This window comes from Vulpes lagopus, chromosome 20, assembly GCF_018345385.1.
Source record: "Vulpes lagopus strain Blue_001 chromosome 20, ASM1834538v1, whole genome shotgun sequence".
Lineage (NCBI taxonomy): Eukaryota > Metazoa > Chordata > Mammalia > Carnivora > Canidae > Vulpes > Vulpes lagopus.
The window spans coordinates 18,077,677-18,088,978 of record NC_054843.1 but is presented as its reverse complement, the minus strand read 5'-3'; the positions used below and the strand labels follow the sequence as shown (position 1 = coordinate 18,088,978).

General features: G+C 39.6%; 1 protein-coding gene across 10 annotated transcripts in view; it reads left to right on the top strand.

Annotated features, from left to right (window-relative positions):
* Positions 1-11,302, top strand: part of GABPA (GA binding protein transcription factor subunit alpha) — a 36,401-nt gene that overhangs the window by 351 nt on the left and 24,748 nt on the right. Inside the window, exons 1-4 of one of the 10 annotated variants that reach the window (XM_041734811.1) lie at positions 299-317; positions 1,912-2,078; positions 6,537-6,639; positions 9,336-9,480. In XM_041734811.1, the coding sequence (XP_041590745.1) occupies positions 6,563-6,639; positions 9,336-9,480 (222 nt within the window). In that variant the 5' untranslated portion in view covers positions 299-317; positions 1,912-2,078; positions 6,537-6,562. Of the gene's footprint in view, positions 1-163; positions 318-498; positions 859-1,911; positions 2,079-2,457; positions 5,305-6,536; positions 6,640-9,335; positions 9,481-11,302 lie in introns of those variants that run through there. The other 9 variants (XM_041734810.1, XM_041734807.1, XM_041734805.1 and 6 more) reach the window with 9 other exon arrangements.

Genomic DNA, 11,302 nt, shown 5'->3' with positions numbered 1-11,302 from the left:
GAAAGCGAGAGTGTAAAACAAAGCGGAGTGGGGGGCGTTGGGCTCCCTTGTGCCTCGCGAGCCTCCGTTGCCTCAGGCGTTCGTTTCGCGCAACCTGCTGGGAGTTGTAGTCCCGGACCCGGGGGTGCCTGGGAGGCGGGAGGGGGGTTGGAGTTTCTCAGCGCCGATTCCGCGGGAAGGGCCCAGGGGCCTCACACTTCGGGTCGCGGGAGCCGCGGGTCTTACTCAGGGAGACGCTGCACGTGGAGCCCGCGCCCCTGCTGTTCTCAGCCGGCTCTGGAGCGCGGGTGGGGGCGACGGGGCGGATTCCGGAGCGGGTGAGTGCGGCCGCGGGGGTGGGAGGGAGCGCGGGCCCGCGCGGGCCGGCCTCGTTCCGGGGCCTCCTCACCCGCAGCGGCCCCCCCGCGGCCGCCTCTGTGTTTTGTTTCCGCTGGTCCCCGGCGCTGTGACTCCCATTTCCGTTCGTGGAGACTTGAGGGAGCCGGGTGGGGAGGGGCGGGGGAGGCAGTGCGGGGAGCGGAGGGGAGGGGCGCGCGGCGCGGGCCCCTGGGAAGCCGCGCGCCCCCGGGCCGGGCCGCCCGAGGCGCTCTCCGCTGCCGCCCGGCCCTCCCCGGCCGTCGCCGCGGTCGGGCCGGAGCCTGGCGCCGCCGGGGTGTCCGGGGAGTGCCGGGCCGGTCTCCTCGCCAGCTCAGCGCTGCGCTGTGCCCTCGGCTCCGGCGGCCTTTCTGGAACCGTCCCGCAGCTGCACCGAGGCCGCGGACGGGTGCGGAGGGTGCCCGTGGGAGCTCGCTTAAGAAGCGAGGGAACGTCCAGAAGGGGAGGGAGGACGATGGGCGAGGCGGCTGTGCGCGTTGGAGTGTACGTGGGGATCCGGGTGTGCGGGTTCGTGCAAGGGGAACCGTGCCTGGCTCTGCCTCGCGAGGTGACGAGGAGTGTCCGCTTCCCGGACAGTCTCACTGACAAATGCCACCAGCCCCGACGCCGGGTCTGACGCGTGGGAGGAGCTAAGCTCTAGAAAGGTCCCCGGGAGGGGGCCGAGGGCCGGGCAGTGCTCACATTCCTGGGAACTGTGTTGTCTTGAGCCTGAGAAGAAATGAGGCGACTCTCTAGGAGCCGCCTTAGGGAAATGACCTGGCCTCCTTGGCCTCTTGACCTGGGTTTTCCAAGCTTTACTTATTTATTTTATTTTTGAAGACATACCCTGACTACTACTAGGTGGGCTTAAGGCAGTTTTACCTGGACTGCAGGTGTCCATGCCATACAGGATAGAGGCTTGGAGTAGCAAAATAAGGAGTTTAGATGTTTAATTGAGGTGAGTTATGGCACCATGGGGAGGCTGAATACTAAATTAAAACTGCTGAGTTTAGTCTCTCTCCAACTTCCAAGTCTACTAGATTCCTGGAAAACAAATTACACAGTGAAAACCCTCCAGCAGTCGGCGGTGAGGGAGGTGGTCACCAAGTGTTTTAACCTTTCTCACCCCGGCTTTAACTGTTGGCTTTATTTTTAGAAATCAAAAACGCCTTTTAATTTCTTCCAGTACTTAAAAGTATTTGTTAGCTTGGGGAAGTGCGTCGTCGGCCCTCCGGGTACTCCTGTACTATGCCACTTACATTTATGTATTCTTTATTTTCCTTCAGTGGGCAAAATGGCCCTAACATCTGCAAACTAATAATGCACCGCAGTGAAGAAATGCAATCCTCACATTTATCTGTGGCTCCAAAAGAGAATGTTATAAACATAACTATTTTAAAGAAAACTAGCCTTTCTAGGAATTTTTAGTTAATTTGTATCCATTTTGAGAAGTGTTCTGAACCCCAGGTTAGATCTAATCTAGGAGAAACCTGGGCATCAGGTGGCAATCCTCAGGTGAAGAGGCTCCAAGTAATGTTCTCTTCTCCATTTTCTTAGGAACTGACATAGAATTCTGGAGAATTGGTTCCAGAAAAAGAGCTAAGACTCGTTCAAGCGCTGGTATCAAAGATTTGAATAATTTCCCAAACCTCTCCACTGCTTCTCTAGATTTAGAGGGAGAGAAAAGGAGATCAATGAGTAACGTGATCCCCCCCCCCCCCAAAGTATGTAAGGCTCATTTTTTTTTACTTTATTTGGTACTTTGTGGGCAGCTAATCTGTAACTTTTTCGGAAGATCACAGGATATCTTTTCAACAACTCCCTGTTTTAATGCTTGTGTTTAAGTCCAGCTACCATTATCCCTGCTAAGAAGCCTTTAGGGCTATTTCTCAGCTTCTGGTTACTTTTTCATTTCTATTTTTCCATAGTTCCCAGAAATTGCACTTGCTTGCTTTCTTTCTTTCTTTTTTTTTTTTTTAATTGACTATGAGGGGTCACATGGCTGGCTTAGTAGAGCATGCAACTCTTGATCTGAGGGTCATGAGTTCAAGCCCCAGGTTGAGTGTGGAGCTTATTTAATTAAAAAAAATAATGAAGATAAAAGTAGATAGTAATTTTAAAAAATAATAAGTAATGAAGATAAGAGTAGATGATGAGTGTAAGCCCTAAAAATAAAACTGAAGTGATTTTTTTTTTAAAGATTTATTAATTTATTTTAGAGAGAGACAGTGAGGATTGGGGAGGAACAGAGGGAGGAAAGAGAATCCACAGGCTGACACCCCTCTCAGCTAGAGCCCGCTGTGGGACTTGATCCCAGGACCCTGAGATCATGACCTGATCCGAAACCAAGAGCCCGCTACCCAACCAACTGAGCCATCCCAGTGCCCCATAAGTGATCTTTTTAAGTGTTCTGCTATAAACCTCACTCTGCTTCTCACTTTTTCTGATATGGATCGGTTTTTATGATTGTGTGTGTATACATTATTTTCTTATTTCTACCTTCTAATAAAGTTTTCTAGCATGTGGTGCTTTCTTACCATGGATACCCTTATTGGCTTCAGCTTCCACCTATCACCAACAAAACTGTCCTGAACATCCTATTATCAGTGTGAGAATGTCTAATGCTTATCTAAGGAGAGTATTGCTGGGTCATAAATACAAGCATACTTGAGTTGAACAAATGCTGCTAGATTATTCTCCAAAATAGCTACACCTGTCCATACCTCATCACTAGCAGCAGAGGATTTTTACATTCTCACATCCCTACTAACACTCTGGTAGTCAGATTTCTAATTTTTGCCTTGTACACACCAACACACATGGTGTACAGTTAGAGTTCTTTGTTTTAAATTGCATTTTGGGGGATGATGTGAATTTGAGCATTTCTTCGTATCCTTAGCTGTTTTGCTTTGCTTTCATGTGAATTTCCTTTTCCTATGCTTTATTTTTCTAATTTGTCCTGACTTTTTTTGAGGTTATCAACTTATAGTAGGAACTCTTTGTCTACATTCCAATTATTAGTCCCTGTTATTTTTGAATATTGGAAATATATTTTCCCCACTCTGTAGCCTGTCTCTTGAACAGAAATCTTAATTTTTATGTAATGAAACCCATCAGTGTTTGTCCTTATGGTTTATATGTTTGGAATTTTAAGAAATCTTTTTCTGTCCTTAGACTGCAAAAAAAATCCCCACCATTTTCTTTTATTAGCTTTATAGTTTTACTTTATGTTTAAGCCTTGAAGGCATCTGGAGCCAATTTTATCTGATGTATAATAGTCCTTACAGCTTTTATCTTTTCAACACATATTAATGGAATGGCTATTAAGGATGAGGCACCATTCCAAGTACTTTGTATACATCTATAAACAAATATCCTTGCTCTTGTGGAGTTTAAGTTGTCCTGTAAGTAGGTCCCTACTGGGTCATTACTTGTTTTGCTATAGTGCTCGGAATGAAATCCACCATTTTATGTATAGCATCAATTAAAGGATAGGTTTTACTGGGGAAAGGGAAGACTTAATTAGTCCACAGTCAACAAGAAAAGTCCTTAATCCTTTCATCATCCTGAACAAAAGTCGGCTGGGGCCTAGGCAGTCTGCTGGATGTGCATGTTGTGTATCGACTCACATGGAGAACCCCATCCCCCTATTGTTCTTTTTATAGGGCGGGTGTGAGAGCAATGTCGATAATGTGGGAGGAAATCAGACCATTTTATTAGCCTAGATTTCAGTGCCAGATATTTAGAGACTAAATTGTCAGAAAACCCGCTTCTCAGCTGCTGGAGATGGTGAGACCTAAGGAGAGTTATAGCCCTTCTAAAGTGGGAAAGAAGATAGTTTTCTAGTACTACTGTGTGAAAAATTACATTTAGTGGCTTAAATAAACCATCAATTAATTATATATCGTTCTGGAAATCAAGTCTGAAATGGATCTTTCTGGGCTGAAATCAGATGTTAACAGAACTGTGGTTCTTCTAAAGGTTCTAGGGGAGAATTTGTTTCTTTTTTCAGCTTTTAGAGGCTTTTTGTGTTTTTGGCTCGTGACTCCTTCCCTCCATCTTCCAAACCAGCTACAGCAGACCAGTTGCGTTTTTCTTGCTTTGAATCACTTTGGATCTCTACAGATTCCCTCTTTCATTTTTAAGGACTCTTGTGATTTTGTTAGATCCAATTCGGTAATCCTGGATAATCTGTATTTTAAGATGAGCTGGTAATCCTAACTCCCCTTTGCCACGTAACTTTGCATATTCACAGGCTTTGGGGTCTTGTGTCTTCCAGAGACTTTGGTTCTTGAGAAATTGAGACCCGGCAGAGCCCCTCCTATCTTGGGAAGCTGGCAAAGTCCCTAATCTAGACTAATTTAAATTCCTGAAGTCACTGTTGGGCAATTTTGGTCTTTGTGCTTTGATAATAATAAATTGGAGAAAGAAAGATAATACAGAAATTATTGATAAAGTATGTTAAATGGACAGGTGCTGTGGACAAGAAGATAGAATAAAAGGGTAAAGAGGAGGCTAATTACGGAATTAAATGGGGTGGTAAGGGTATATACCTCATTGGGGAAAGGAGATTTGAGCAGACATCAAAGAGGTGAGGGATGTAGCCAGGAGGGGACAGATGGCGGGAAGTAGATGCCAGGCAGACACGCAAGGAAGAGCAAAGAAAAGCTGGAGGGCAGGAAGATACAAGGACAAACAAGAACACTAGTGTAGGAGCCGGAGGCAGTAGTTAGAGGCGTGGGGATGGAGGTAGACCTTGTAGAGCCTTGCTGGCCACCACAAAGTCTTTAGGTTTTACCGTAACTGATCTTAGTCAAAGGAGCGCTATGCTGTAACTTCAGTTTTCAGAAGGATTGCGCTGGCTGTTGTATTGACTGGGAATGGACCCTAGTGGGGACAACGGCACAGCAACAGGGAAACCTGTTAGCTGGGACTGTGGCAGCATCCCAGGTTAGAGACTGTGGCGGTTCTTGCACTCGTGTTGTGTTTGCGATGTAGAGCCCATCTTTGAACAAACTGTGGTTCAGCCTCACCTAGAATGTGTACTTAGGTTGTTGCACCTAAACTGCAACACGGAGCCATGTGCAGCCAAGCCTCACTAGCCTCTGGATAGTTTTCATATGAGAGTGGACTCAAAATAAGATAGTTCTGTTGTAAAGATTATAAAGCATTTTAATGCTTCTGCCAGGTGCTCAGTAAATATTATTATTATTATTATTAGAATGGATATCTGAAGTCTTCATTTCATCAAATCTTGTAAGTGGGAGACTCCTTTGAGAATAATAGAATACAATACCAGATTTATTTAGAGGATAATGTCCTTATAAGTCAAAGAGTCAGAAGCACTTAAAAGTGCCTTCTTAGATGTAATAGTAAACTTAGAAAATTCTGCTCTGGACTGAGACTATACATATGGAGTCCAAAGACAAATTCATTGGCGACAGTGAGAAATAACAACCTAGAACTTAAAAGCATGAAGACCTCAGAAATGGCCACAAAGAAATGCAAATATACACAGCTATTTTTTGCATTACTTAGCACTTTAAAAATTACAATGATTTTGTATTAATGGTAGTTTAAAGCAGCAGGTAATTTTACATAAGAGAATCAAAAATCAGTGGTTTAAAATACATAAAACCACATCTAAAAAATCAAAAAATTCTAATATGTAATTGGCAATAATGTGCATATCTGTAATGATTCGTTACTTTATTTTGCTGTTTTAGAATATTGTACTGGCCTTTATAAGATGTCATTTATAACACAAATACTGGCTATGATTAATTTATGTCACAATCATTACAATGCTTAGCAGTGTATTTTGCCACTAAAGTACAGCTTTTAGCTTAACAACTATAATTTGTCTCCATGTTAATTTTTAAGGTGCAGGTTTGAATCTATTATTAAGACTAAGATGCTATATAATAGTGACATACCTTTCACTTAATTTTGAAGTAACTTGAAATAGTATATGGACTAAGTTTGGGCCAAAAAACATCCCAGTAAATAACCATGGAACGATGAAGTCATGTCAGGTTCATATAAATCTCATTTGTGGGTTTTCTTTTATATGTGAAGATCACTTCCTCTTCTGCTTTTATTTAAATTGGATTTCTGCTTTTTATATAGCATTTCTTTTATGGAGATCATTTCAGAATGTCTTAAGTTTTAACTCTTTGCAGGACTGAGCTTTTGAAATACTCCAACCATGACTAAAAGAGAAGCAGAGGAGCTGATAGAAATTGAGATTGATGGGACAGAGAAACCAGAGTGCACAGAAGAAAGGTTGGTTTTTTTCTGAATTTACTACTTTTTATAATTATCAGTATATCTACTTAAAACTTAGAATCAGGCCATAGTTTTCAGGAGACACTCCCCCCCCCCCCCCTTTTTTTTTGTAACTCACCTCAGCATTTTGGGGGATAATGTATTGCTTTTTTACCTTTGACTTAATTGCTTTGTAGCTGGGAGGGAAAGACAGTTTTAAACTAATGGTGGTAATAGTGATGAAACAAGCGATTGTACTAGTTTCTTTCCCCTAGGGCACTCTTTGATTCTTTTTCCTTTCTTCAATGTTGGTTACTTTTATTCCAGAAAGAGTTTAATTCATAACCTGAAATAATTTAATAGACATCTATAAGTTAACTGCTATAAACTAGGAACTGTCGGGAGTATATGAATAAGTGCCACAGTGAGACAAATACAATGTGGCCTGCTATTGTAGAGGCCATGTTGAATTTGAGGAGACATACAGGTATATGGATCGTTATGTGCACAGTACTAAGTATATACTGCAGTGAAAGGTGTTAATTTTTGGAATAGTAATGGAATATTACTCTACTAAGGAGGTAGAGCAGGGGTAATGAGTTCAGAATACAGGGCCACAGTCTGGGTCAAAATAGAGATTTGAGAGTCAAGAAGAGTTTGAGGAAGATGATGGCTAAGGGTCCCTACATTTCTCTAAGTCAGGAGATGAGATAATATGTTAAGAGTAAAAGGAACTAAAGAGTAGTTAGAGGACTTCTATGGAATGATGAAGGTCTAGAACTACTCTGTGTTGAATAGACAAAATTACTAAGATTGACAGGACTGCTAAGTGTTGAGTGGAGCAGAGATTTAAAACCTTAAATTTTTAATAGAGCTTCTCAACATATTTGAGTATGCTATTTTCTCCTTCCAACTATTGGATACATAAATGTATGTGTGGATATGTGTTTATACATACATATGTGCATATATTTATTTTTATGTATACACACACAAATGGCCCACATAACCTAAGGTGTTTGCTCTTTGGCCCTCTACAAAAAAATCTTTGCAGATGTCTCATAAAAGAAATTGATAGTTACTCTGTTGACCTCGGGAGTAGCTGTAAAGAAGCAGTTGTTATTGAAGCTGTAGTACATAGTTGTTGGTCAGGAATTTAGGGCCAGTGATAGGAGATCATCCGCTTTTTCATGAGAAATTCAGATATTTGCATGAAGTTTCCCAAGGTTTAAATAGTGGCAACAAAATAAAAGTTTTTTAACTGTTGAGCTCACATAAAGTAAGTTTTTACAGATCTATCTTCAAAAGACATTTCTTTTAAAGAATGATTGTTACAGGGGCAGCCCATGGCTCAGCGGTTTAGCACCGCCTTCAGCCCAGGGCGTGATCCTGGAGACCTGGGATCGAGTCCCGTGTCAGACTCCCTGCATGGAGCCTGCTTCTCCCTCTGCCTCTGTCTCTCTCTCTCTCTGTGTGTTTTTCATGAATCAATAAATAAATCTTTAAAAAAAAAAAAAAAAGAATGATTGTTACAGAAAAAAAATTATAACCTATTGTGCTATAGCTAAAGAATTTGGTAGAAATGCTTAACTGAAATACCCAATTATTTTACCGTAACAAAAATAATAGTAATAATTTACTATTATTTAAAAATCTTTGTTTTTATTTTTTTTTTAAATATTTTATTTATTTATTCATTAGAGAGAGGCAGGCAAAGACACAGGCAGAGGGAGAAGCAGGCTGCATGCAGGGAGTGTGACGTGGGACTCAATCCCGGGTCTCCAGGATCACGCCCCGGGCCAAAGGCGGCACTAAACCCACTGAGCCACTCGGGCTGCCCTAATCTTTGTTTTTAATCATGAATGGTCTATTATAAACTTTTAAAGTATTAGAAATACACAATGCTGTTTTTTGACAACTACAAATGAGATTTAAATCATATTAAAAGTAAACGTGCTGTGAATCTTAATTGAATTCCAGATTCACCAATTTAGCAGACATTATTTGGTGTCTGTCTTCTCTTTGACTCCGTATAAGGATTTGAAAAAAATATGTAAAATTATTTGCCAAAGATTTTACACTTAAGGAACTTATGATTTCATAGAATTCAAAGTATGAAATAACAATACAAAAGAGTCTCAGAGAGTTTCAAAGCAGGAATGTAATTTTTTTAATGTTGAACTGTATTGATTAAACCAGTAGTTCTCAGATTATAGTAAATTGTAAATATTTTATATAACTTACTTTCATACCTCATTATTTGTGTTGGGAAAGGAAATTGATTAGTAGAGATGGTATACAAATTTTGCGGAGACTTTTATATGCCATTCTGGGCCTGAAATTTTTAAAAATAACTTGAAAATGTATTATTTACGTTTCCCTTTAAATATTGTATATACAGTATTGATAGGCATATATAAACGTGTGTGTGTGTATGTGTACATATTGATAGGCATATATAAACGTGTGTGTGTATATATATATATCTAAGGAGATCTATTTGTAAGGGTGCTTTAAATTTCAAGCTCGCATTTCTCTGCAATGTAGTGTTCAGTTTGGCAATACCAGTTGATGTTAGGCCTACCACTATGAATGGTGTCTATGCAGAAATGAGTTTCAAAGACCAGAAATGTGTATTGAATTTTGGTTTCAGCATATTGTTACTTTAATGTCCAAGGTACAAATAATTAACCGTTATGTCCTTTAACATTTAGTATTGTTGAACAAACCTACACCCCAGCTGAATGTGTAAGCCAGGCTATAGACATCAATGAGCCAATAGGCAATTTAAAGAAACTGCTAGAACCAAGACTACAGTGTTCTTTGGATGCTCATGAAATTTGCCTGCAAGATATACAGGTAATATTTTTTTCTTTGGAGATTTATATTTCAGCATTTAAGTCTGCATTAGAAATTTTTTTTTTTTTTAAGATTTTATTTTTTAGATAATCTCTATACCCAATGTAAGGCTCGAACTTACAACCCCCTGGGCAAGAGTCACATGCTCTACCAACTGAGCCAGCCAGGCACCCTGAAATATTTTTTGTTAGCCTGTTACCTTTATAGCTATAGTCTTTATAACTAAATTAGACCTGTATTACAACATTTAAGCATTTAAAAATAAAAGTTCTTGCAGTAAAATTTCCTCTATTTAAAATTATATTTAAAAGATTGAGTATTACCGGCACCTGGGTGACTCAGTGAGCTAAGCATCTGAATCTTGAGCTTAGCATCACAAGTTCAAGCCCCACATCCAGCTCCACATTGGGTGTGTAGGCTGCTTTAAAAAAAAAAAAAAATCTTGAGTACTAAATCAAACATTTGCTTTTTACTTTAACAAATATGAAATAAGTTTAAATAAGTGTGAATCAGTGCCTAAACATAAAGTAATGAGAAACATACTGACCTTGGAACCTGGATGAAGTGTGTCCTCATACTCTGTTTCTAATTAGCTTTTAGCTTCTTGTGTATTAGTTTCCTCATCTTTAAAAGGAGAAAGGTTGACTAAATGATTTTTACATTCCCTTCCATTTTTATTTGCTCTAGTAATGAATTTTGGATAAGAAATTAAGCACCTGTGTTTATATTCCTTGGGAGTTTATTGCAGTAGGATTTTACCTGTGGTAGTATTTTAATAATATATTATGTTTACAGCATATTCACAGTCCTGTTTTATTTTTGGCATTCTCTGAAGAAAGGTAATATTTTCATCTATAAAGGGTTGTAACTTAGATAGGATTACTCAGTTTCTCTAGACCTTCCTTGAACATGTAAGTGTTAGAGTGTTTTATACTAATTTATACAAATACATAGTGTATCCTCTTTTGGATTGTTTGGTTTATCTTACTCTTTACTTCTCCCTTTGCCTGTCTTGTCATATAGCTATTCCATATGTTGTAGGACTTTGCCTTTTTTAAAAAAAAAATTCAAATCATCCTATATCTATTATTTTCAAATAGGATTTTGATGTAGAATAAGTTGAAATGTTTTAATGAAATTTGTGTGTTTCAGTTGCCACTCAACCATGCATTTATCTTTTCAGTAAGTCTAGTAATGTTGGGTGTGGTGCAGGCAAGGATGTTCTTCTAGAATTAGAGAATATATATGGGTCTAGTATTATTATAATTTTAGGATTTAAAGCTTTTCTCTCAAGGAGAAAATAAATTAACAATCTTTTTTGGAAGGTAATCTGGTATTTAGTGTCTATTAATATTAAATGTGAAATACCTAGAAGTTCACTTCAATAAATTATTCTTACAGAAATCGTCACCTAGGTAAGAAAAGTTGTACATCTGAGCTGTTAATTGTATGGTTGTGCTAAAACTGAAAATAACTCAAATGTTCCAAAACCAGGGAATTAGATAAATAACTTCTGTAGATTGGTATCTAAGGCAACCATGACAAATTGGTTAACTGGAGCTGTCTCGGCAGTTTATCCTGAATGAATAAATAATTGCAGAACAATTCTACATTTATTTCATTTCATATTCACGTCTTTGAAATCAGCATATTCTTAATTACTTTCTGCAGATGTAGAAACAGATTTATTTTTTTTAAATACATTTTTATTTATTTATTTATGATAGTCACAGAGAGAGAGAGAGAGAGAGAGAGAGGCAGAGACGTAGGCAGAGGGAGAAGCAGGCTCCATGCACCGGGAGCCCGATAATGGGATTCAGTC